Here is a 21,818-nt window from a genome sequence, read left to right as displayed (position 1 = left end):
AAAGTCTCATAAGACTACATGCAATGGGCATGTTGAAGACCTGTTGAATAACAGATTCAACAGCTGAATTGCTCCAATGAGCTAGTTGAATAGGGTGTGTAAGACCATCCTCCGAATTATCCTCCAACCCTCTGGAACCGTGTCTACTAAAAAAAGTTGAGTGATGAGAGAGAAAGGTAGAGAGAGAAGGAGTGATAGGGTTTGGGTATGGGAGAGGAAAAGTCACAAAGCTGATGCAGATGAAGGTTGGAAGACGGTGGAAAGAAGGAAGGGGGGAATATCACTACTTTCTTCTTCTCTAATTTCCCAAACAACTTTGGAGAAGAGGTCATGTGGAGAATTTTCCGGAGATATGAAAAGGTTTGGGAGATTTACATCCCAGCTACGAGAACCAAGGAGGGCTTGAGGTTTGGCTTCGTTCACTTCAAGGATATCAAGGATGTTAAGTACTTGGAGCTGAGACTGAACCAAATTGTGATTGGGATAGAGAAGGTGCATGTAAATTTGGCCAGGTATTCCAAGGAAAACAACATGAAGGTGGTAAAAGCATATCATAGACCCGAGACGGAACAAAAAAGAGAGACCAAGGAGCAAGGACCTAAACAACATTACAACACAGGAAGAACATATAACCACTCATATGCTCAAACGGTGAAAACGGGGGCACAAGGGAGAAAGAGGATCGCTGGAAAAGTGGATGGTGAAAGAGGGGGAAAGTGGAGTCGAATCTGAAGATGGCGAGCACTGAAATATGGTGTGGTCCGGAGATTCCTCCAGTTGAGGAGTGGATTAGTAGAAGCATGGTGGGAGTCATAAGCAATTTGGAATTGATTCCAATGTTGCAGGATGCCTTCATGCTTGAAGGGCATAATACGATTCGTGTGCGCTATATGGGGGATGACAAGGTCCTGATATCGGGCCCGGACGAGCTGAACTTGGAGGAAGCTCTTGCGGGTGCCAAGGGGTGGATTGAGGAGTTTCTGAGTTGCGTCCAACCCTGGTCGAAGGAGATTGCACCGATAAACTGGGTGGTCTGGGTTCGATGCACCGGTATACCACTGCACCTATGGACGATGGAGTGCTTTAGAAACATTGTTTTACCAGTGGGTGATCTTATAATGATCGATGAGACTACCAACTCATTCTCTGTCTTGGAATTTGCCAGACTTCAGGTTAGAACAACGTCCCTGGAATTCATCTCTGTGGCAAGGAAGATCAGGATTGGTGATACAACTTACACAATAAGAATTATTGAGGAGATGGGCCCAGCAAAGTGCACCAATTGCTGTCGATTTGAGGAATTGAGTGAGGAAGATGATGAAATTGCGTCTGGTTGGTCGCTGAACGCAGGAACAATCTCTCCGGAGGAGGAGGGATCAATCGGGGAAGATGAAGCAGTGTGGCCGGTTGAGAATGAAGGTCTGGACGGGAATAATGATGGTGGCATTAATTGCTCCATTGGTGCAAGTAACAACCCAGGTTCCAATGACGGCGTGGTAACTCCTGTAGTGAGTAACGAGGGGCCAATTATGGGGGAATCAATGATTGATGGAATCTTGGGTATTAGATTGGAGGCGGTGGACCCTACAAATAATGCTCCTAATGCAAATGTGATGGACCCACCTGAGGCCCAACTGGAGGGCAACATGGGTAATGAACATGAGGCTGGGACAGTTAATATCTTGACAACTCAAGAGGAGGTTGGGCCAAACATTCCGTTGACAATTCAAAATGCTGATGTGGGCTTGGGCTTGTTCAATATGGATCCGATTCCGGGTGGGGAGCCCCAAGATGAGAAGCAGGTGGATAAAAACAATATACAGGAACCAGTCGATGATGATAATCAAAGACCTGAGAGAGACCATAACGCTGTGGATGAATCGCGTTTGGCTAGTGAGGAAAGGAGAAAGCCAGACCTGAATACACATCCAATTGGGTCCTCAAGGCAATTGCAACAGAACCCTTCATTGATGAGTGTAAGACCCAAGATTTTAGAATTAAATAAATAATTAATTTTCAACTCACTCATAGGATTATGTGTAAGCGTGAGAGGAACTTGACTCGTGTTTAATGTTTGGATTAGCGTTATGAAGAAGAAAGTTCAGGAAATGGTTAAGAATAGTTATATAGTCGCTATAAGTTATAGCACGAGTTTCATTCACTTCCGCCTTAGGGCGAAAACGTTAGTAAATAGCTAATTTGCTCTTAAAGCACTGTAGAAACGATATTCAAAAATATTCAGAGGAATATAAGAATTTCTCTTATTCCTTTCCTTGACAAGTGTTTCGACACGAAACCCTGGACTGTACGAACGACCGATTTCAATTCTCGGAAGTTTGCCGAAACTGAATCCCTGATAGCTCAAGAACCTTTAAGTAAACAATCGATGAAGACTTTTTCTATTCGGAGCTTCAAATGAAGATTCCACACGCGTACACCCATTTCTTTCGATGTTTCCAATCTTTCTTCAGAAGGAAGTATTTGCATCTGAAATTCGCTGCAAAAGTAGTTTTTCGGGTTGAATTATTTCATACCGCTTTTTGGATCATTTCATTTATTCCAAAACCTTGATTCAAGTTCTGGAAAGTTGACATCGGAAACCCACTCAGAATTCACGGAGTATTGCACAGGAAAAATCGGAATCGGGAAATATTTGTTTTGCCGCGTTTTTGACCAATCTATAAATAGCCAAAATTTGAAATATCTTCATCTTTTTCCATGCTTTGGTCGTGGGTGAGCTTGAGGAGAAGAGGGAGAAGAGCTTTTTGCAATCCTTGACTGATCGTCGCACTGACAGTTGCTATATGTAGGCCTCGAGGTACTGATGTTTTTCCTTACCTCTGATCGTAAATTCTGTCGCTTTTCTCTATGTCTTTCTGTGCTCAAAGTTTTGAGCTTTTTGTAAAATTGTCCAAATAACTTGATTTCTCTGTCTAAACTTATTCCCTGCATGTCCAAGAGCATGTTTAGCGGATTACATTTCGCCGAATCTCGTCGAATCGCTGCAGAACTTCAATTCTGCTCAAAATACCCATTTTATGCTGAGGTTCTGCTTTTTGAATAAAAAACTCTCGACTGAGCTTAGCGTCAGTAGGAATAGTTGTCATAAACGTCGTGGGTATCGACCTCATCCAATTTATTTTTCGAAATTCCGACTTTGAGTTTCCGAGCTAAAAATCTTGACCAAAATACCCCTGTTCTAGTTTTCGATCCGATAATTTTTCTGAGAGTTTCCCTGGCCTAGATATCGCCTCAGAATACCTAGGAATTGATTTAGATCGAAGAAAAAGTTTGGAAACCCTATTTTCTAAAGTGGCCGAAAACTGTTTGTTAAGGTACCGTGTCCAAAAATAATTTTTGGGTATGTATGGCCTGAGCTATAGCGTAGCTCTTTCAATTGTCGAAATTTTGGCTTTGGTTTCGTGTCATCCGAGTTCTGTAGCTCAAGTTATGCGCGTTTTAGCAAATGAAGTTCTGTTGTCAATTCGTGCTTAAATAGGAACTCTGAAGCTTTAAAAGCTTTCTTTCCGGTTTCGATTAGTGTTATTAGATTGATTACTTCTAGTAGGTCTTGTGTTGATGATTGTGTTTCCTTGTTCTAGGTTCGCAACTTCCATGCACAACTTCTACTCACGAAGGTAAGGTTAACTCGGTTTTAGAGTGTCTTTGAGTCTTGCATGTATTCATCGCACCGTCTGCGTTTGAGATGAAGATGTTTATATTGATTGGCATTGGATTATGATTATTGTGCTGAACTAGGAAAATGTTTTTTGGAGACTTCGGCCGAGTGAACTTATTGAGACGTGTGTCTCCGTTTTCTGAGAGGCTTCGACCGTTTACTGGTTTCTGTCATTGAACTGAGTTGGTATGTAATTGAATTGATTTATGTTGGTTGATAATATGAATAACATGTGGTTATGTTGATTTGATTATTGAATTTGAGATTGTTGTTTGTGTAACGCCCCAATTTCTCAACTGAGGAGTCACATTAGTAACCTAACAAAGTCTAAGGACTATTTCGTAATCCTAAGAAAACACGATAATTTTTTTCTTCTTTTCAAAACAACTAAACACAGTTTAATACATAACATAGTCTTAATTAAACAACCCGTTCCCGACATATAATAATAGTGTCTTACAATATCAGAAACCAGTTTCCAAAATAAGTGCGCACACTTAAACAGTGGCGAAATAAGGTTTAAACAACAGAGTTTTCAGATGGAGAAAGAAACTCAGACATAGTCCTCCAAAAAGAAAGCAGCAACTTCTTCAACCACCTTTACTCGACCGCCCACGGTCACGATCTCCAACTCGAACAACTAAACTTCAGCGGAAGGCTCTCCATCGCCTAATAGCGTTAAGCGCCCAAACAACAAGTAGCAAATAGAAAGGGTTAACTCCATGCAATTACCATGTATAAAAGAGAAAAATCATGCTATTCAAATTTAATTACCTATCATGGTAAATAAACTAGCAACTTAAGTTAATCCAGATATCAACAAAACCAGCAATATAACTAAACTCATATATCAACAACTTAACATAGATTAACTCAGATAATAATAACCTCAACAGCATATCATCAAATCAGATATCAATAAACTAATAACTAAAATCCAACAACATAGGGTCAGGTGTTAGTTCCCTATAATGCAACTACATGCTGCTACCAAAATGGATCGATCAATAACGTCTCGCAAGACGGGACAATCACGCGGGACCACACCCCACCTCATCGCCACTTTAGAACATCTCACAAGATGGGACAATCACGCGGGACCACACCCCACCTCATCGCCACTTTAGAACATCTCACAAGATGGGACCATCACGCGGGACCACACCCCACCTCATCGCCACTTTATAACGCCTCGAAAGACGGGACAATCACGCGGGACCACACCCCACCTCATCGCCACTTAAAGACCAAGCCCTATATGCCAAGTCAATCAACAACAATGCCCAAACCAATGATTTATTCGGAGTAACCACATGTTATTCCTATTATCAACGAACATAACTCAATTCAATTTCATACCAACTCAGTTCAATGACAGAAACCAGTAAACGGCCGAAGCCTCTCAGAAAACGGAGACACACGTCTCAATAAGTTTACTCGGCCGAAGCCTTCAGAAAACATTTGGCACAAGCCTCAGAAACAGTCAACATAAACAAGCATAATAATCATAATCATCTGCCAATCAATATAAACATCTTCATCTCAAACACAGGCAGTGCGATAAAAGCATGCAAGACTCAAAGACACTCTAAAACTGAGTTACCCTTACCTGAGTGAGTAGAAGTTGGGCATGGAAATTGCGAACCTAGAACAAAGAAAACACATTCATCAACACAAGCTTCACTAGGAGTAACACGATCTACTAATACTAATCGAAATCGTAAAGAAAGCCTCTAAAGCTTCAGAGTTCCTATTTAGGCACAAATTGACAGCGGAGACTTCGTTCGCTAAAACGAGCATAACTCGAGCTACAGAACTCGGAATGACACGAAACCGGCATCAAAATTTCGACAATTGAAAGAGCTACGCAATGGCTCAGGTCATAGAGACCCAAAAATTATTTTTGGACACGGTACCCAAGCAAATAGGTTTCGGCCACTATGGAAAATAGGGTTTCCGAACTTTTTCTTCGATCTAAATCAATTCCTAGGTATTCTTAGGCGATATCTAGGCCAGGGAAACTCTCAGAAAAATTATCGGATCGAAAACTGTCGCAGGGGTATTTTGGTCAATATTTTTAACTCGGAAACTCAAAATCAGAATTTTGAAAAACAAATTAGATGGGGTCGACACCAACGACGATTATGACGACTAATCCTACTAACGCTAAGCTCAGTCGGGAGTTTTTGATTCAAAAAGCGGAACCTCAGCATAAAAATGGGTTTTTGAGCAGAATTGAAACTTGGCGGTCTTTCGGCGACATTCGGCAAAATGTAATCCGCTAAACATGCTCAGGGGCACGTAGGGAATAAGTTTAGACACTAAAATCAAGTTATTTGGACAGTTTTACAAAAAGCTCAAAACTTTGAGCACAGAAAAACATAGAGAAAAGCGACAGAATTTATGATCAGAGGTAAGGAAAAGCATAAGTACCTCGAGGCCTACGCGTAGCAACGAACAGAACGACGATCGGTCAAGAATTGGCAAAAATCAAATCTCCTCCTTTCCTCCAAGAAGCTCACGGTCGTGTGCGTGGGTTTGTGATGTTTTTTTTTTTCATTTTTCAAACTATATATAGGAAATGAAAAATGCGGAAAAATGAAAATTTCGCGATTCCGATTTTTCCTACTGATTCCAACGTATTTTAGACACGATAATCTTCCCGCTGAATCTTCTAATTCTTCAAAGAAATATCAGTATGATTTTTGGTTTTCGAGGCTTGTTTTTGGATGAGATGTTTTGACTTGCTTGAAGTGGCAGTGGAGTGGATGTTTTCACATGACTGTCCCGTCCTTCGAGGCGTTATCAAGTGGTAGTGGAGTGGATATTTTCACATGACTATCCCGTCCTTCGAGGCGTTACTTAGTGACAGTGGAGTGGATATTTTCACAAGACTGTCTCGTCTTGTGAGACGTTATTGTTTGATCGATATTGTTGAGGATTGTCGATACCTGATTTGATGTTATATTGTTAAGGATTATTGATATCTGATTTGATGTTATATTGTTGAGGATTATTGATATCTGATTGGTTGTTATATTTTTTAGGATTATTGATATCTGATTTGTTGTTATATTGTTGAGGATTATTGATATCTGATTTGTCGTTATATTGTTGAGGATTGTTGATATCTGATTTGATGTTATATTGTTGAAGTTATTGTTATCTGAATTAACCTATGTTGTTAAGTCATTGATTCCTGAGTTAGTTTATGTTGTTAAGTTTTGTTGGTATCTGTTTTAAAACCATATCGTTGATTTTGCTGATATGTTTAATTCTGTTAAATATATGATTCGATTTCATGATCGATAGGATGGGTTGTCATCTATCCTGAATTAAATTGGTAGCTTACTTACCATGGCATGTATTAGATTTGAATAACATGCTTTTCTTTTTATTATGTGGTAATTGCATGGAGTTAACCTTTTCTATTTGCTACTTGTTGTTTGGGCGCTTAACGCTATTAGGCGATGGAGAGCCTTCCGCAGAAGCTTAGTTGTTCGAGTTGGAGACCGTGACTGTGGGCGGTCGAGTAAAGGTGGATGAAGCAGTTGCTTCTCCCTTTTTGGTGGACTATGTCTGAGTTTCTTTCTCCATCTGAAAACTCTGTTGTTTAAACCTTATCTTCGCCACTTGTCTAAGTGAGCGTACTTATTTTGGAACCCCGTTTATGGTGTTGTGAACTACTCTATGTTATGTACATTATTATGTCGGGAAACAGGTTATTTAAATAAAGTTATGTAATGTTTCCAACCCTATGGTATTTAGTCATTTTAAAAAAATATACCCTTGGTTTTTAGGGATTGCAGAATAGTCCTTAGACTTTGTTAGGTTACTTAATGTGATTCCTCAGTTAAGAAATTGGGGCGTTACAATGAGCAACCAATTCCGACTTCTCCGATGGTCCCAGAGCGTGTCGGGTTCAAGAGGTGAAGGCGTTGGGATGGGGGTTGCACTAGAGCCTTCTGGGGCTGTGAGGAGTCTATCGACAACTTCAGAGAGAAGAAGGTACATACACTTTCTATTCTCCCCTTGTAATTCCTCGTCAGCAACAGGGGCGAGAACTAACAATCAGTCAGTATGGCTAAGGGGTATTGAGGCAGAGGAAAAAAAGATATTACTACTGGGAAAAGAGATTGGGGTCACAGTGAGAGGTAATGAAGAAGAGATCATTAGAAGATTAGTTGAATTGGAAAATAGGGATGCTCCAGGGGCTATGGAGCAGATTGGTTCTGAACCAAACGAGGACGCAAATAATTTATTATGAAGATTGTGTCATATAATGTGAGAGGACTGGGCAGTAGTGCCAAGAGGAGAATAATTAGAGAACTATTGGTCAAAGAACAAATTGATATGATGTGTGTTCAAGAGACAAAGTTGGAATCAGTGGATGTGGGCGATTGTACACAAATGTGGAGGGACTCGGAGTTGGAATGGAAAGCATTACCAGTTGTTAATAAAGGAGGTGGTCTTCTCTGCATTTGGAAGAGAGACACTTTTCATCTATTGGAGTGTGTGCTTGGGCATGGATTCATAGGCTTGGTGGGAACATGGGGGGACATGTCAGAAACCTCTGCAATTGTTAATATTTATTCTTCTTGCAGGTTGGAGGAGAAAAGGGCCATGTGGAGAGAACTAGTAGAATGGAAAAATCGAAGCCCAATATCCCTCTGGTGTTTGGGTGGTGATTTCAACTCAGTACGGGCAGAGGAGGAACGAAGGGGAGTGGCGACAAACATTGGCTCTCAGCGAAGGGACATTGCAGAGTTCAATAGATTCATTGAGGAGATGGAGTTGCTGGACCTTCCCTTGTCAGGCAGAAAGTATACATGGTACAGGCCCAACGGGCAAGCCCAAAGTCGAATTGATCGTTTCCTGTTATCCCCTGAGTGGCTAGCAAATTGGCCTCATTCTGCGCAGATTGGGTTGAACAGAGACATTTCAGACCACTGTGCGCTGCTGCTCTGATCCAACTACCAAGATTGGGGACCGAAGCCCTTTCGAGTACTTAACTGCTGGATGAATGATTCCAGATTTGACAGTTTTGTGCAAAAAACGTGGGAGGAGAACCAAATTACAGGGTGGGGCGCTTACAGACTTAAAGAAAAATTGAAGGGACTGAAAGTAAAATTGAAGAGCTGGAACAGGGAAGTGTTTAGGGATTTGAGAACCAGGAGGGAGGCAACAATTTTACAAATTAATGATCTGGATAGTAAGGAGGAGGAGTTGGGGCTATCTGAGGAGGAGATCAATTTGCGTAAAACAGTGACGGCATAATTCTGGCAAATCTTAAAGCTACAGGAATCACTGTTATGTCAGAAGTCGAGGTCCCAATGGCTCAAGGATGGTGATCAAAATACCAGGTATTTCCATTCGCTCATCAATTGGAGAAGACGCTCAAATACCATAGTAGGGCTGATGGTTGAAGGGGTATGGGAAGAGGACCCGAAAAAAGTCAAAGATGAGGTGAAGGATTTTTTTGAAAGAAGATTTACAGCAAACCGATGGGCAAGTCCGCATCTGAATGGGGTATCTTTCTCACAGCTTTCACAGGAAGACAACGATGTCTTAATTTGCCGGTTTGAAGAGGATGAAATAAAAGATGTTGTCTGGGAGTGCGGAGGGGACAAAAGCTCAGGGCCTGATGGCTTTAACTTCAGATTTCTACATAAATTTTGGCATCTGATAAAGAAGGATTTTCAGAAAGTGCTTGAGGACTTCTGGAAAAGAGGGGCATGGTCGAGGGGCAGCAACGCTTCATTCATAGCATTGATACCGAAGGTTAATTCTCCATTAAGTCTAAATGATTTTCGGCCAATTTCATTAATTGGATGTGTATACAAGGTTGTCTCCAAGCTACTTGCTCTGAGGCTGAAACAGGTTCTTCCTAAGCTTATCAGTGACACTCAATTCGCTTTTCTTGGTGGCCGTCATATGCTTGACAGTGTGGTTGTGTTGAATGAGGTGCTGGATGTGGCAAAAAAGGCAAAGAGACCAACTCTAATTTTCAAGGTAGATTACGAAAAAGCATATGATTCAGTGAGTTGGGAATTTTTGGAGTACATGATGACTAGAATGAATTTTAGCAGGAAATGGATTATGAGTTGTATTGGATCGGCCTCGGTTTCGGTATTGGTGAATGGAAATCCCTGTGAGGAATTCAGAATGGAGAAAGAACTACGACAAGGGGACCCCCTTGCCTCGTTCCTGTTCTTAATTATAGCAGAAGGATTGGCTGGTCTCTTTAATAATGCAGTCAGCCTGGGGCATTTTACTGGATTCGAATTTGAGGAGTCTACAGGTCTAGCTATCTCAATACTTCAATTCGCGGATGACACTGTATTTATTGGTGAAGCTTCCATGCAAAATGTGACAACTTTGAAATGCATACTGCGATGTTTTGAACTTATATCTGGGCTGAAAGTGAACTTTCAGAAAAGCAAGCTTGCGGGGGTGGCGGTGAATAGGGATTGTCTCAGTAGACTTGCCTCTGTGCTCCATTGTAAAATCATGAATATTCCCTTCACATATTTAGGCATCCCAGTGGGGGGGGGGGAAATCAAATAATTTGGCCACCTGGGATCCGATTGTCAATAAGCTGCATGGAAAACTTTCCACTTGGAAGTAGAAACATATTTCTTTTGGGGGAAGAATCTGCCTTATTCAGAGTGTGTTGTCTGCATTGCCTCTGTTTTTCTTATCTTTTTTCAAACTACCTGTGGGTGTTCAGAATGTCTGTACCAGAATTATGAGGAGGTTCCTGTGGGGTGGGGCGGACATGGGGAGCAAGATCGCATGGGTAAAATGGTCTGAGGTCTGTAAACCCAAGGACCATGGTGGTTTGGGGATCAAAGATTGGCGATTATTTAATATGGCTCTCCTTGGAAAATGGAAATGGCGGTTTCTCAGTGAGCCAGAAAGCCTTTGGTGTAAAGTTATCAAGGCTCGGAGTGCCAAATATGGCGAATCAGCTTGGTGGAGAGATGTAAAAGCTGCATGCATGAGTGATGGTTGTAATTGGTTTGAAACTGGTGTACATAAAACAGTTCTTGGGGGTGATTCTACCAAGTTCTGGCTGGAGAATTGGATTGGAGCTGGATCTCTGGACCTAAGATACCACAGATTATATAATCTCTCGACTCAAAAACGGGAGTGTGTGAAATCAATGGGGCAGTGGTCAGGTGGGGTGTGGAGATGGAACTTCAAATGGCGGAGGAGGTTACGAGGACGTGAGGAGGGGTGGCTAGATGATCTTATGTCAGAATTGAGGGCGGTGCACCTAATAGAAAATAAAAATGACAAATGGAGTTGGAGGCATGATGGGGAAGAGATTTATTCAGTTAACTCATCTTATTTGTTTTTGCAGGAACAAACTCTGAAGGAAGCAGATCCAGTATTCAAACTGGTTTGGTCAGTACCTGTTCCATCTAATGTTAGAGCTTTTTTCTTGGAGGATGTTGAAAGACAGGATTCAGACAAGACGCCAGGTGATCACGAATGAGGAGGATGCTTTATGTCCTTTGTGCGGGTTGGTAGAGGAGTCTACAACTCATATTTTCTACCTCTGTCATGCTACAAACCCGATTTGGTATGACTGCTTTCATCGGATGGGAGTTCTATCATCATTGGTACCTATACCACGGGAACATCTGATTCAGTTCCCCTCCACTGGCATCACTAAAGCACAAAGAGTGGGAGAGTGTTATTTGGATGGCAATTGTGTGGACTGTATGGTTACTCCGGAACAAAGTTATCTTTAATGGGGAAGAATTTGACAGGAATCAAGCACTAGAGCTGGCACAATTGAAAGCTTGGCAGTGGCTACGCACAAAAACGGATGGATTCACCTACTCTCGGTTTGAATGGTTGAGGAATCCAAGCTCCTGTATTCAAGCGTTATGAGGGGATGAGCGGTAATAGGGACTGCAATTTAAACCTATTCAAGGTTGCTCACAGTATAGTTGCCAAGGTTTAGCATGTCATTACCACTCTGGTTTGACATTGATTTTATATTTTGCTTCTGTTTTGTCATGTATTTCTTGTTCTCTTACTCTCTTGATGGTTCTAGTCTATTCTAGTCCATTTCTCATTGTATTTGGGTTAGCACCCCTTGTGCTAAATTGAATGCAATATTTTGGCTTATCAAAAAAAAAGGGTGTGTAAGACCATTTACAATGGTTCAACACTCTCAACACTATTTTTCCTCTTCCCAACACTCCACATCATTTTCAATCTCCAATTCAACATTCATTCAACTTTTACCTACTCCAATGGTTTTTCATTCAACACTCTACCCCACCACTTTTTTATTTCATATTTTTATTTAATTTTATATTTTTTTTATGATTACATAAAATTACAATTATCGATTTAAATTAAATTAAAACAATAAACACTTAACAATTTCATTTTTTTTTTAAATATAGACAGTAATTTATTTTATTTAGAAGAATTCTGGGTGTTGAAATGGTAATTGTTGGGATCCATTTCAAAACAAAGGCTAATAGAAAGATAATAATAATAGTGAAAAACTTGGTTTTTTTTTCTGTGTCCAAATCAAACGAACCAAGTCTCTATTTATAGAGGAAAAAAAATCATGAATTTTGGTTTAAAAAAAATTTCCAGAAATTTTTTTTTTGCAATGAATTAATTGAGTTCAAAAGATTAAGATGATAAAAATCCAGACAGCCAATCACACATTGCCACGTGTCCCAGCCTTGGCAGATTCAACATGTTGAGAGTTTTCATCACCTGTCTCGACCACATCATCTTTCAACACTCTTCAACAAACCATTGCACCCATTCAACACCAAATTCTTCCCCTTTCAACACACCATTGTAAATGGTCTAATACTCAACATGTTGAATGAACAGTAAATTGGTCACACTCATCCCACATGGCAAAATCTCATTGGTTGTTGTAATTTACAGATTCTTATCTCATCCTAATTATTTGGGGTCAATTATTTCGTAGTAAATTTTTTTTTTAATTTTTTTTTCACAAAAAATCATCATTTTTTTTTCTATAAATAGAGACTTGATTCATTTGATTTGGATACAAAAAAAAAACAGCATTTTTCCCCTCTAGATCAGAATGTTTCGTGATTAAATAGATTTGTTTGCTTAGTGTATTGTATTGCATTTTTATTTTTTTTTTGTAATTTCACTTGTTTTAATAATGACTATCCATATATCTCGTATTTTTTACTTGCAAGAAAAAATTAATTAAGAATACAAAATTACTGAAATAAATTACTAAACTAGAAAGAAAAAAATAATAACTCTTAATTATTTTAATTTAATTTAAATCGATAATTGTTATTAATATATAATCACAAAAATAAAAACATAAAAGAAAATAAGAATATGAAATAAAAGTGGTGGAGTAGGGTGTTGAATTTTATTAAACAAAACCATTGTAGTGAGTAAAAGTTGAATGTGTGTTGAATTTTTAGGTGGAAGAGAGAGAAGATGACGTGGAGTGTAAAAAAATGAAAAAAGGAGGGTGTTGAATGGAAAAAACATTGTACATAGAGTACAACGTATAAGCTACATGAAAATATTTAATCCATGCCGCCACCACCACCCTCCAACACTGCCACCGCAGATGTCGCGCGCCACCATCATTATCACACCTTGCTACTGCCACTACCGCCACCTCCACCACCCTCCTCCACTACCACCACCAATACTATCATCATCACCTTCCAACACCACCACCACCACCTGAATCGCCACTACCAGTTTCGCCACCACCGCCTACAACACTACCGCCACCACAATACTCTCCACCAACACCATCTACGACCAATACCACCCTCCACCACTACCATCACCACCGCGTTCACCACCCTCCAACGCCTTCACCATTCACCACATTACCGCCTAGGAATATGCATTTCTTACCAAATGTATTTTATAATTTTTCAAAAGTGAAATAATATATATAAATAAGGCTCAATTTTGAAAAATATTGTGAAGTACAACGTGCCAACAAAAATCAATCTACAGCGTACATTGAACAAACCCCAACCATGAAAGATAAAACGCCTAAAAACTGAAATCACGGAAAACAATCCGAAGATCGACAAATCCAACCCTGCATCCCAAAAACCAAAAAAAAAAACACCCCAAACAAACCCATCAGCAAAGCAACCTGAGCAGTGAGCACAAAAAACCCTATAACCTAGAGACATAGAGCATGAACTAATCAGCCAAAAAGAGGGGGACTCCATCACGGACCACAAGAACCACACAAACCCAACAAAGGTAGAGCTTCATCCCGGCATTGAGAGGCACGATAGGCAGAGAGGCATAACCCATAAACCCACAAAACAGAGAGTAGCTCAGCTAGCACCAAAAGTAAGAAGAGGCAGAGAGTAGCAACGCTGAATCAAAAACAACCAAAGATGCACTGAACATAAAGGAAATAGTAGAAAACCCCAATGACCCAGTCTCAACATCATCTTGGATCTGATCGGCCTCACCAAAGAGAAGCAAAATGTCGCTGACCTGAGCCACGCCGAGCAAGGGGAAAAGCTGCCACACCAAAGCCCATAGAACCACCACCAACCACATCCATTGAAGACCCTGAACCAGAGCGCATCCATAACGGTGAAACTCGGCGAACTTCTCTTAGCCACAACCCTAGGTCCTTTATCACACCCATGCTCTACGAAAACCACCCTCGAGAAGAAAACTGCAACCCCACTCTTCCACACCTTTAATTTGACCAGGGGAACGAGGAAAGATTTCAAATCAAGGTAAGGGAATGAGAAAGTGGAAAGGCGATGCAGAGCCCTCGATAAAACAAAAAAGACACCACCTAAAGGGGGAAGAGATAATGGGAAGAAGAGCTAAGAAAGAATGAACTAGAGAGAGGGGGTTGCCGCCGCGCTGGGAGGATGCGCGGCGGCCACCCAAACATGATCTTTGTATGTGATGAGAGAGTTCAGTGAAAAAAAAATCAAACTTATATTATAATTATTCCATGTCTGTTGAAAAGGATTTTTCAATAATTAAATTTGTTAACCAAGCACAATTTTTAAAGATGCCAAGAAATAGCATTCTCTGTAAGCAAATTTTATCCACTCTAGGGTTTTCAACATACAGGAAACCTAAGCCAGGATTTTTAATTTATATGATTCTCACTAACTTTAAAGGGAGGAGATAACTAACCTGGATTCATGCCAGAATCCATGAAGAAATCCTTAATGCTCTCTGAATCTTTTTCTCTCCTCTTTGCCTTCCACTTTCAGTCCTTCTCTGATGGATGAGAAGAGAAGCAGAATATGTTACTTTGAAAACTGCTCAGTAAACCCTTTATTGTAGGTTGGTTATTGTAACCACCCACTATCTTTTAATTTTCTGAAGGAAGAGGAGAGGGAATTCAAAATTGAATTTTGAAACCCCCAACTAACTTTAATTGCTTTAATATCCTAATGACCATCACATTGAGGATCTTTTCATAAAGTTAGTTCTATAAGTTACATGGGCCACATTAATTATTAAAATAATTTAACAATCTCCCACTTGGCCCATGTGACGACTTGAAGATTCAACAAACCATAAATGCGCACTTTACGATGAAATTTATCAGGTCATCATCATCTTTAATTGAAATGAGATGATCGGATCATGGCGGTCACAAGTCATCATGCAACATGATCCCTTCCATGTATCACAGAACCAACTCAAATCAAAACAACTTTAATGAACACTTCCTGCAATGTTCAACTTTAATGTTTTCAAACAAAACACAACTTGTTATCTCATCTAAGCCATACACGTATACACCTTACTATGAATAACAAGTAAAACAAACAGAAACACATATTTAATTGAATTCATAAGTGTCATGTCCATACAAGCAAACCCATCATATGTACATATGCATTCTATAATATTATGCTAACAAGGACTTGTCTATAATGCCCATCTCTACAACATGGCCAGAAAATGTTTTGGGCGGCAATCCCTTAGTTAGCGGATCCGCTATCATCATATCAGTACCAATATGCTCAATAGACACTCTATGTTTCTGCACTTCTTCTTTGACAGCTAAGTACTTTAAATCCATGTGCTTTGCACCCTTAGAGTACTTATCATTCTTAGAGAAGAAGACAGCTGCAGAATTATCACAATAAATTCTTAGCGGCCTTTCTATACTGTCGACAATACCAAGCCCTAAGATCAAAGCAAGCCACAAATTCAGCCTTCATAGTTGAAGTAGCAATAACTGATTGTTTTGCACTCTTCCATGATATTGCTCCACCAGAGAGCAAAAATACATAACCAAATGTAGATTTCCTTGAATCTACACATCTAGCATAGTCTGAATCCGAGTAGCCAACCACTTCAATGTGATCTGACCTCCTGTATGTAAGCATGTGATCCTTGGTGCCTTGTAAGTACCTAAGGACTTTCTTTGCAGCTTTCCAGTGGTCCATTTCGGGATTACTTTGATATCGGCCTAACATTCCAACAGCAAAGCTGATATCTGGCCGAGTGCATGTTTGAGCATACATCAAACTCCCAACCACTGATGCATAGGGAATAGACTCCATTTCCTTTCGTTCCAAATCATTCTTAGGACATTGCATATTACTAAACTTGTCCCCTTTCTGAATTGGAACTATTCCTGCGGAGCAACTTTTCATTCTAAATCTCTCTAACACTTTATTGATATAACCTTTCTGAGACAATCCCAACAATCCTTCTGATCTATTACGGAATATTTCTATTCCTATAACATAGGATGCCTCACCCATATCTTTCATTTCAAAGTTGTTAGAGAGAAATTTCTTTACATCATGTAACAAACTCATATCATTAGCAGCAAGTAGGATATCATCAACATACAAAACCAAAATAATATACTTGCTCCCACTGACCTTCATATAGATACACCGATCAACGATGTTCTCTATAAAACCAAATGATGTAATGGTATCATTGAACTTGAGATACCATTGTCGGGAAGCTTGTTTTAGTCCATATATTGATTTCTTTAACTTACATACCAAATTATCCTTTCCTGTGGTCAAGAAACCCTCTGGTTGGTCCATATAAACTTCTTCTTCCAAGTCACCATTCAGAAAAGCGGTCTTTACGTCCATTTGGTGAAGCTCTAGGTCATAATGAGCCACCAAAGCCATGACAATTCTCAAAGAGTCCTTCTTAGAAACTGGAGAGAAGGTTTCTTTGTAGTCAATGCCATCCTTTTGAGTATAACCTTTGGCGATAAGTCTAGCCTTATATCTTTCAATGTTGCCTTTCGAGTCACGTTTAGTCTTAAAGACCCACTTGCATCCGACTCGTTTTGAACCTTGAGGCAACTCGACTAGTTCCCATACTTTATTGTCGTCCATAGATTTCAACTCTTCTTTCATAGCATTGAACCACTTTTCAGAATTGCTACATTCCATGACTTGTTTGAACGAGACTGGATCCTTATCAATTCTCAAGTCACATGCATTCTCAAGTGAATAAATCACATATTCATCTGAAATAGCTGATCTCTTAGGTCTTTCAGACCTTCTTAATACTATTTCATGTGCCTCTTCTTCCACTTGTTCATTTGTGACTTGTACATTGTCAGCTGGCTCATTACTTTCATGTTCATTTTGTGGATTTGGAACATTAATTTGTTGTTTCCTTGTGTTATGTGACTGTGATACAAGAGGAACAACAATATGAGGAGAAACATCAATTGAATTATCTTGAGTTTCTCGAATATCCACCTTTCGTGATTCATCACTCCCACTGAACTGACAATTCTCAATGAACCGAGCATTACCAAACTCTACAATTCTCGTACTATGGTTAGGACAATAGAATATGTACCCTTTTGACTTTTCAGGATAGCCAATGAAGTAACCGCTAATGGTTCTTTCATCAAGCTTCTTTTCATGGGGATTGTATAACCTTACTTCTGCTTGACAACCCCAAACATGCAAATGCCTTAAACTAGGTTTCCTTCCTGTCCACAGTTCATAAGGAGTCTTAGGAACCGCTTTACTAGGAACCCTATTAAGCAGATATGTGGCTGTCTTTAATGCATGCATCCATAATGAAAAAGGTACATTACTATTACTTAACATACTTCTAACCATATCCATAAGAGTACGATTCCGCCTTTCTGCTACACCATTTTGTTGTGGTGTACCGAGCAATGTATACTGTGCACATATGCCCCGACTTTCAAGAAGCTTTGCAAAAGGACCTGGACATTGTCCACTTTCATTGAATTTACCATAAAATTCACCTCCTCTATCAGACCTCACAACTTTCACTTTTCTATCTAGCTGTCTTTCCACCTCATTAATGAATATCTCAAGGACATTCACTGATTGAGACTTTTCATGCAGTAGATACATATAACAATAACGTGAGAAGTCATCAATAAAGAGAATGAAATACTTTTCTCCACCCTAAGATGGAACATCAAAAGGACCACAGATATCAGTGTGTATCAACTCAAGGAGTTGACTACTTCTTGTAGCCGGGTTCTTTGATATATGTTTGGTTTGCTTGCCTTTAATGCAATCCATACATATATCCAAGTCAGCAAAATCCAATTGAGGCAACATTTCACTTTTCATTAACCTCATCATCCTTTCTTTGGATATGTGACCTAATCTTTTATGCCACAAGAAAGCAGAGCATTCATTACGTGCGGTACATTTAACACTACTATTGTGCTCAACATTAAACAGAGATTCAACAAAATTAACATCAAGATTGAAACGGTATAAACCATCCAGCAAAGTACCAGAACCGTAATAGTACGCAAGTTTATACAAAGAAAAACCACCATGTCCAATCTTAAAATCAAAACCTAAGCGATCCAACTTTCCTACTGAAACAAGATTTCTAGCACATCCAGGAACATATAGACACTTTTCTAGATCTAACTGATGACCAGTGTCCAAGATCAATCTGTAAGTCCCAATTCCTTCAATTCGTGCTTTCATCCTGTTTCCCATGTACAGAAACTTTTCAGTTCCTCTTATGGGCTGGATCGAAAGGAATCCCTGCATAATTGATAAGTGCAATTTTTACGTGTTTTTCATTATCATTATAGGCACTTATTTGACCAGTATACTTGCATTGTTGATCATTTTATCCCCAAAGTAGCTTGCTTAGAAAATATTTAGTTTTAGCATAAAAATAATGTAAATATTATGCTTTTAATATTTAAAGTCTTAATTTTGATGTAGGAGTAAGATGATCACTTAAAGAAGGCTTGAATCTTGAGCAAGAAAATAAAGTGAGGAAAGTTGGCTCAAATTTAGCTTGAGCGGACTGGAAACAGAGCTGAAAAATAAGCAAAGGAAAGAGTTCGCTCAAAAGTTGGCTCAAGCCACCACTTTACAGTAGATTTTCAGCATAGTTCGCTTGAGCCAACTTGAGTTAGCTTGAGCGGACTGAAGGCGGTCTTAACTACTTCAGCATGAAGAAAGGTTCGCTCGAGCCAACTTAGCTTGGCTTGAGCTAACTAGGGTCGGCCAGAAATTCTATAAAAGGCAGATCACGAAATCTCTTCCATATCTCTTCCATCTCTCTTCCATTTTTTCCTCCCTAAACATTCATAGGAGGCTGGGCTTCATGGGGGAAGGGTCCCTGGGTCTAGGATTGAAAGATTGAAGCTCCGGAGCGTGGCGGCGACCGCCGAAGGACCGTGACAACCTCTCGGGGGCGATGGAAAGCTTGGGAAAGCTTCTATCGCCGTGGATCCTTCGCCGTTCTTCTGGGTTTCATCTTTTCTTCCTTATCCCTTGTACTTGTTGTTTCTATTTTTGTATTTAGGATGTTATAACTTGATGCTTTGATTGTTGTAAACTCTTTTCATAAATGTAAATGATAATCTTTCATGTATGGTGTTTCTTTCTATGCTTCATGCCTCTAACCAATCAATTGATAATCAAAAGAGTTCACTAATTTATAAATAGATCGGAAGGTTGATATGAATTAGTGTATGCTTAGTTCAATGAAGGTAAAACACCTATGTCTTAGGTCACAATTTGTGTGTTAAATTTTTGCTTTATGTGCTTCAAGTATCACTGATTTGCGTTAGATTTCCGAGGACTAGCATGAGATCGGGAGATAAATGCAGGTCCGGTTCAAGAGAGAAACCACTCACTGAACCAATTGTCTTAAGGTGAGAATATCTTAGGTAAGAGCAATAGTGAATTTCCACGTGACAGGTGGGGTTCTGAGTTCTAATAGGAGTTTCCGGGTGAGAACGGAGATTCGCAAGCCTAGGATACCTTGTATTAGGATAGATTGGTCATTGGGAATGTCTTTGAGAGAGAACTTGAGTTATATTATTCCTTTTGGGTTTTCTAGATGGTAAGGGATTACGTCTAGGAATTCCAACTGATAGATTCACCTAGGCTAGGGATAGTTAGGTGGATAGCTCTCGGCATCATAAGTGAAATGAACCATTACATAAGTGTTTGAGTTGAAAACAATCAAAGGACTAGGTGACGACATATCTAAATACATTTTCTTCTTTGTTACCTCAGTAAACCTTCTTTTACTGCTTTCATTTATATTCAAAAACAACAAAAACAATTTTATCAAACATATTCTCATCTGCTCAAATCAATATTTAGCTCGTGGAACCAATGTTCACACAATCCCTGAGGACGATAAACCCGTATCTGCTTTGCTATGATTGAATCATAAGGGTTTAGTTCCAAAGCAGTACTAACAAGGAAAAAACCTTTATCAATAATATGTGACACATGAATAGTTGCACCAGAATCCAACCACCAGGTATTATTAGGTACTTCAATAAGGTTTGATTCGAAACTAATTGAAACATAAAATGTACCTTTCTTTTCGAACCAAGCCTTTCTTTTCGGACAATCTTTCTTGAAGTGTCCAGCCTTCTTACAGAAGTAGCACACATGCTCCTTATGGATTCGGCCCTCTTTAACCTTTAAGGCTTTGTCCTTCTTCTGTTCCTTTCTACCTGGTTTAGCCTTGCTGCTACTAGCTCCATCATGAGTCGTGAGATGAATGGAGTGGTCTTTCTCTTTCTTTAATCTCCCTTCCTCCTGAATCAACATGGCCTTAATTTCCTGAAAGTTCCATTTTTCCTTAATGGTGTTGTAGTTCACCTGGAACTGACCAAACTCAGAAGGAAGTGAGTTAATAATAAACTGCACGAGAAAAGACTCACTTACATCCATACCCATGGACTTCAGCTTTGCTGCCAGATTTGCCATGCTAGTCACATGATCATGAATGGGTTGAGACCAATCAAACCTTTTGGTCGTCAACTCACTCATTAGAGTTCCCACAATGGACTTGTCAGTTATGTCTGATTGTGAGAACTCTTTAACTTTTGCCATAAATTCCCTTGCATTGTCTGTTTTGGGCATGGATGGCTTAACATTTTCAGCCATTGTCATTCTCATCAAGTTCAAACACAGCCTGTTAGACCTTACCCAAGCCTCATAATAAGACTTGTCATCATCCGTACTGGTCTCAGTAATGGCTGCAGGCTTTTTGTCTGTAACTATTGCTAGGTCTAAATCCGTATAACCCAGTTGAAACTGAATCTGTTCCGACCAATCAGCATAGTTAAGACCATTGAACTTAATCACACCAGTAACCCCAGCAGACAAAGAAGTCATAGCTGCAAAACATTGATAAGCTTACACATTAATGCTTTGAGTAACTTAAATGGATTCAAACAAATATCTTTACCTATGCATTTAAGCCCATCTTTGGATGTAACTTAAATTCATAACTTCAAACAATAATGATGCTATTAAAAACTACTTTAATAGACAAATAATTAACATGTTTATAAATCTTTAGATATATAATCACATTTTTCAAGTATGTCAATTCTTTCTTTAATGCCATACATTATAAGTAATGGTTCACCTTTGGGTGACACAAATATTTCTTATAATAATAAAACATCATAAGCCCATTAAATCCTTTCATAGCATCAAAATCATGAGCTGTAAATTGCAACCATACATTATGAAATTAAATAAACACATTTGATCACTTTGATGATACAAATCCTTCATAAATTTAATTTCATAATTTATACCTTACAAGCAATTATCTTTTCTGCAAAATTTGTCTAAATAATGCGGAAGCTATGACTTTC

At 39.4% G+C, this 21,818-nt stretch overlaps 2 protein-coding genes across 2 annotated transcripts; both read left to right on the top strand.

The window, feature by feature from the left end:
- Positions 1 to 330: 330 nt before the first annotated feature.
- LOC130712289 (uncharacterized) lies at positions 331 to 732 on the top strand. The gene has a single exon (XM_057562128.1). The coding sequence runs from the start codon at positions 331 to 333 to the stop codon at positions 730 to 732; it is 402 nt and encodes a 133-aa protein (XP_057418111.1).
- Positions 733 to 7,942: 7,210 nt separating this feature from the next.
- LOC130712288 (uncharacterized) lies at positions 7,943 to 8,956 on the top strand. The gene is made up of 2 exons (XM_057562127.1): positions 7,943 to 8,604; positions 8,713 to 8,956. Exons 1-2 carry the CDS (start codon positions 7,943 to 7,945, stop codon positions 8,954 to 8,956), a joined length of 906 nt encoding a protein of 301 aa, XP_057418110.1.
- The last annotated feature ends 12,862 nt before the right edge of the window (positions 8,957 to 21,818 follow it).

Source organism: Lotus japonicus, chromosome 4 (genome assembly GCF_012489685.1).
Source record: "Lotus japonicus ecotype B-129 chromosome 4, LjGifu_v1.2".
NCBI classification, from domain to species: domain Eukaryota; kingdom Viridiplantae; phylum Streptophyta; class Magnoliopsida; order Fabales; family Fabaceae; genus Lotus; species Lotus japonicus.
The sequence above is the reverse complement of the archived record's forward strand: the minus strand, read 5'-3'. Positions and strand labels throughout refer to the sequence as shown.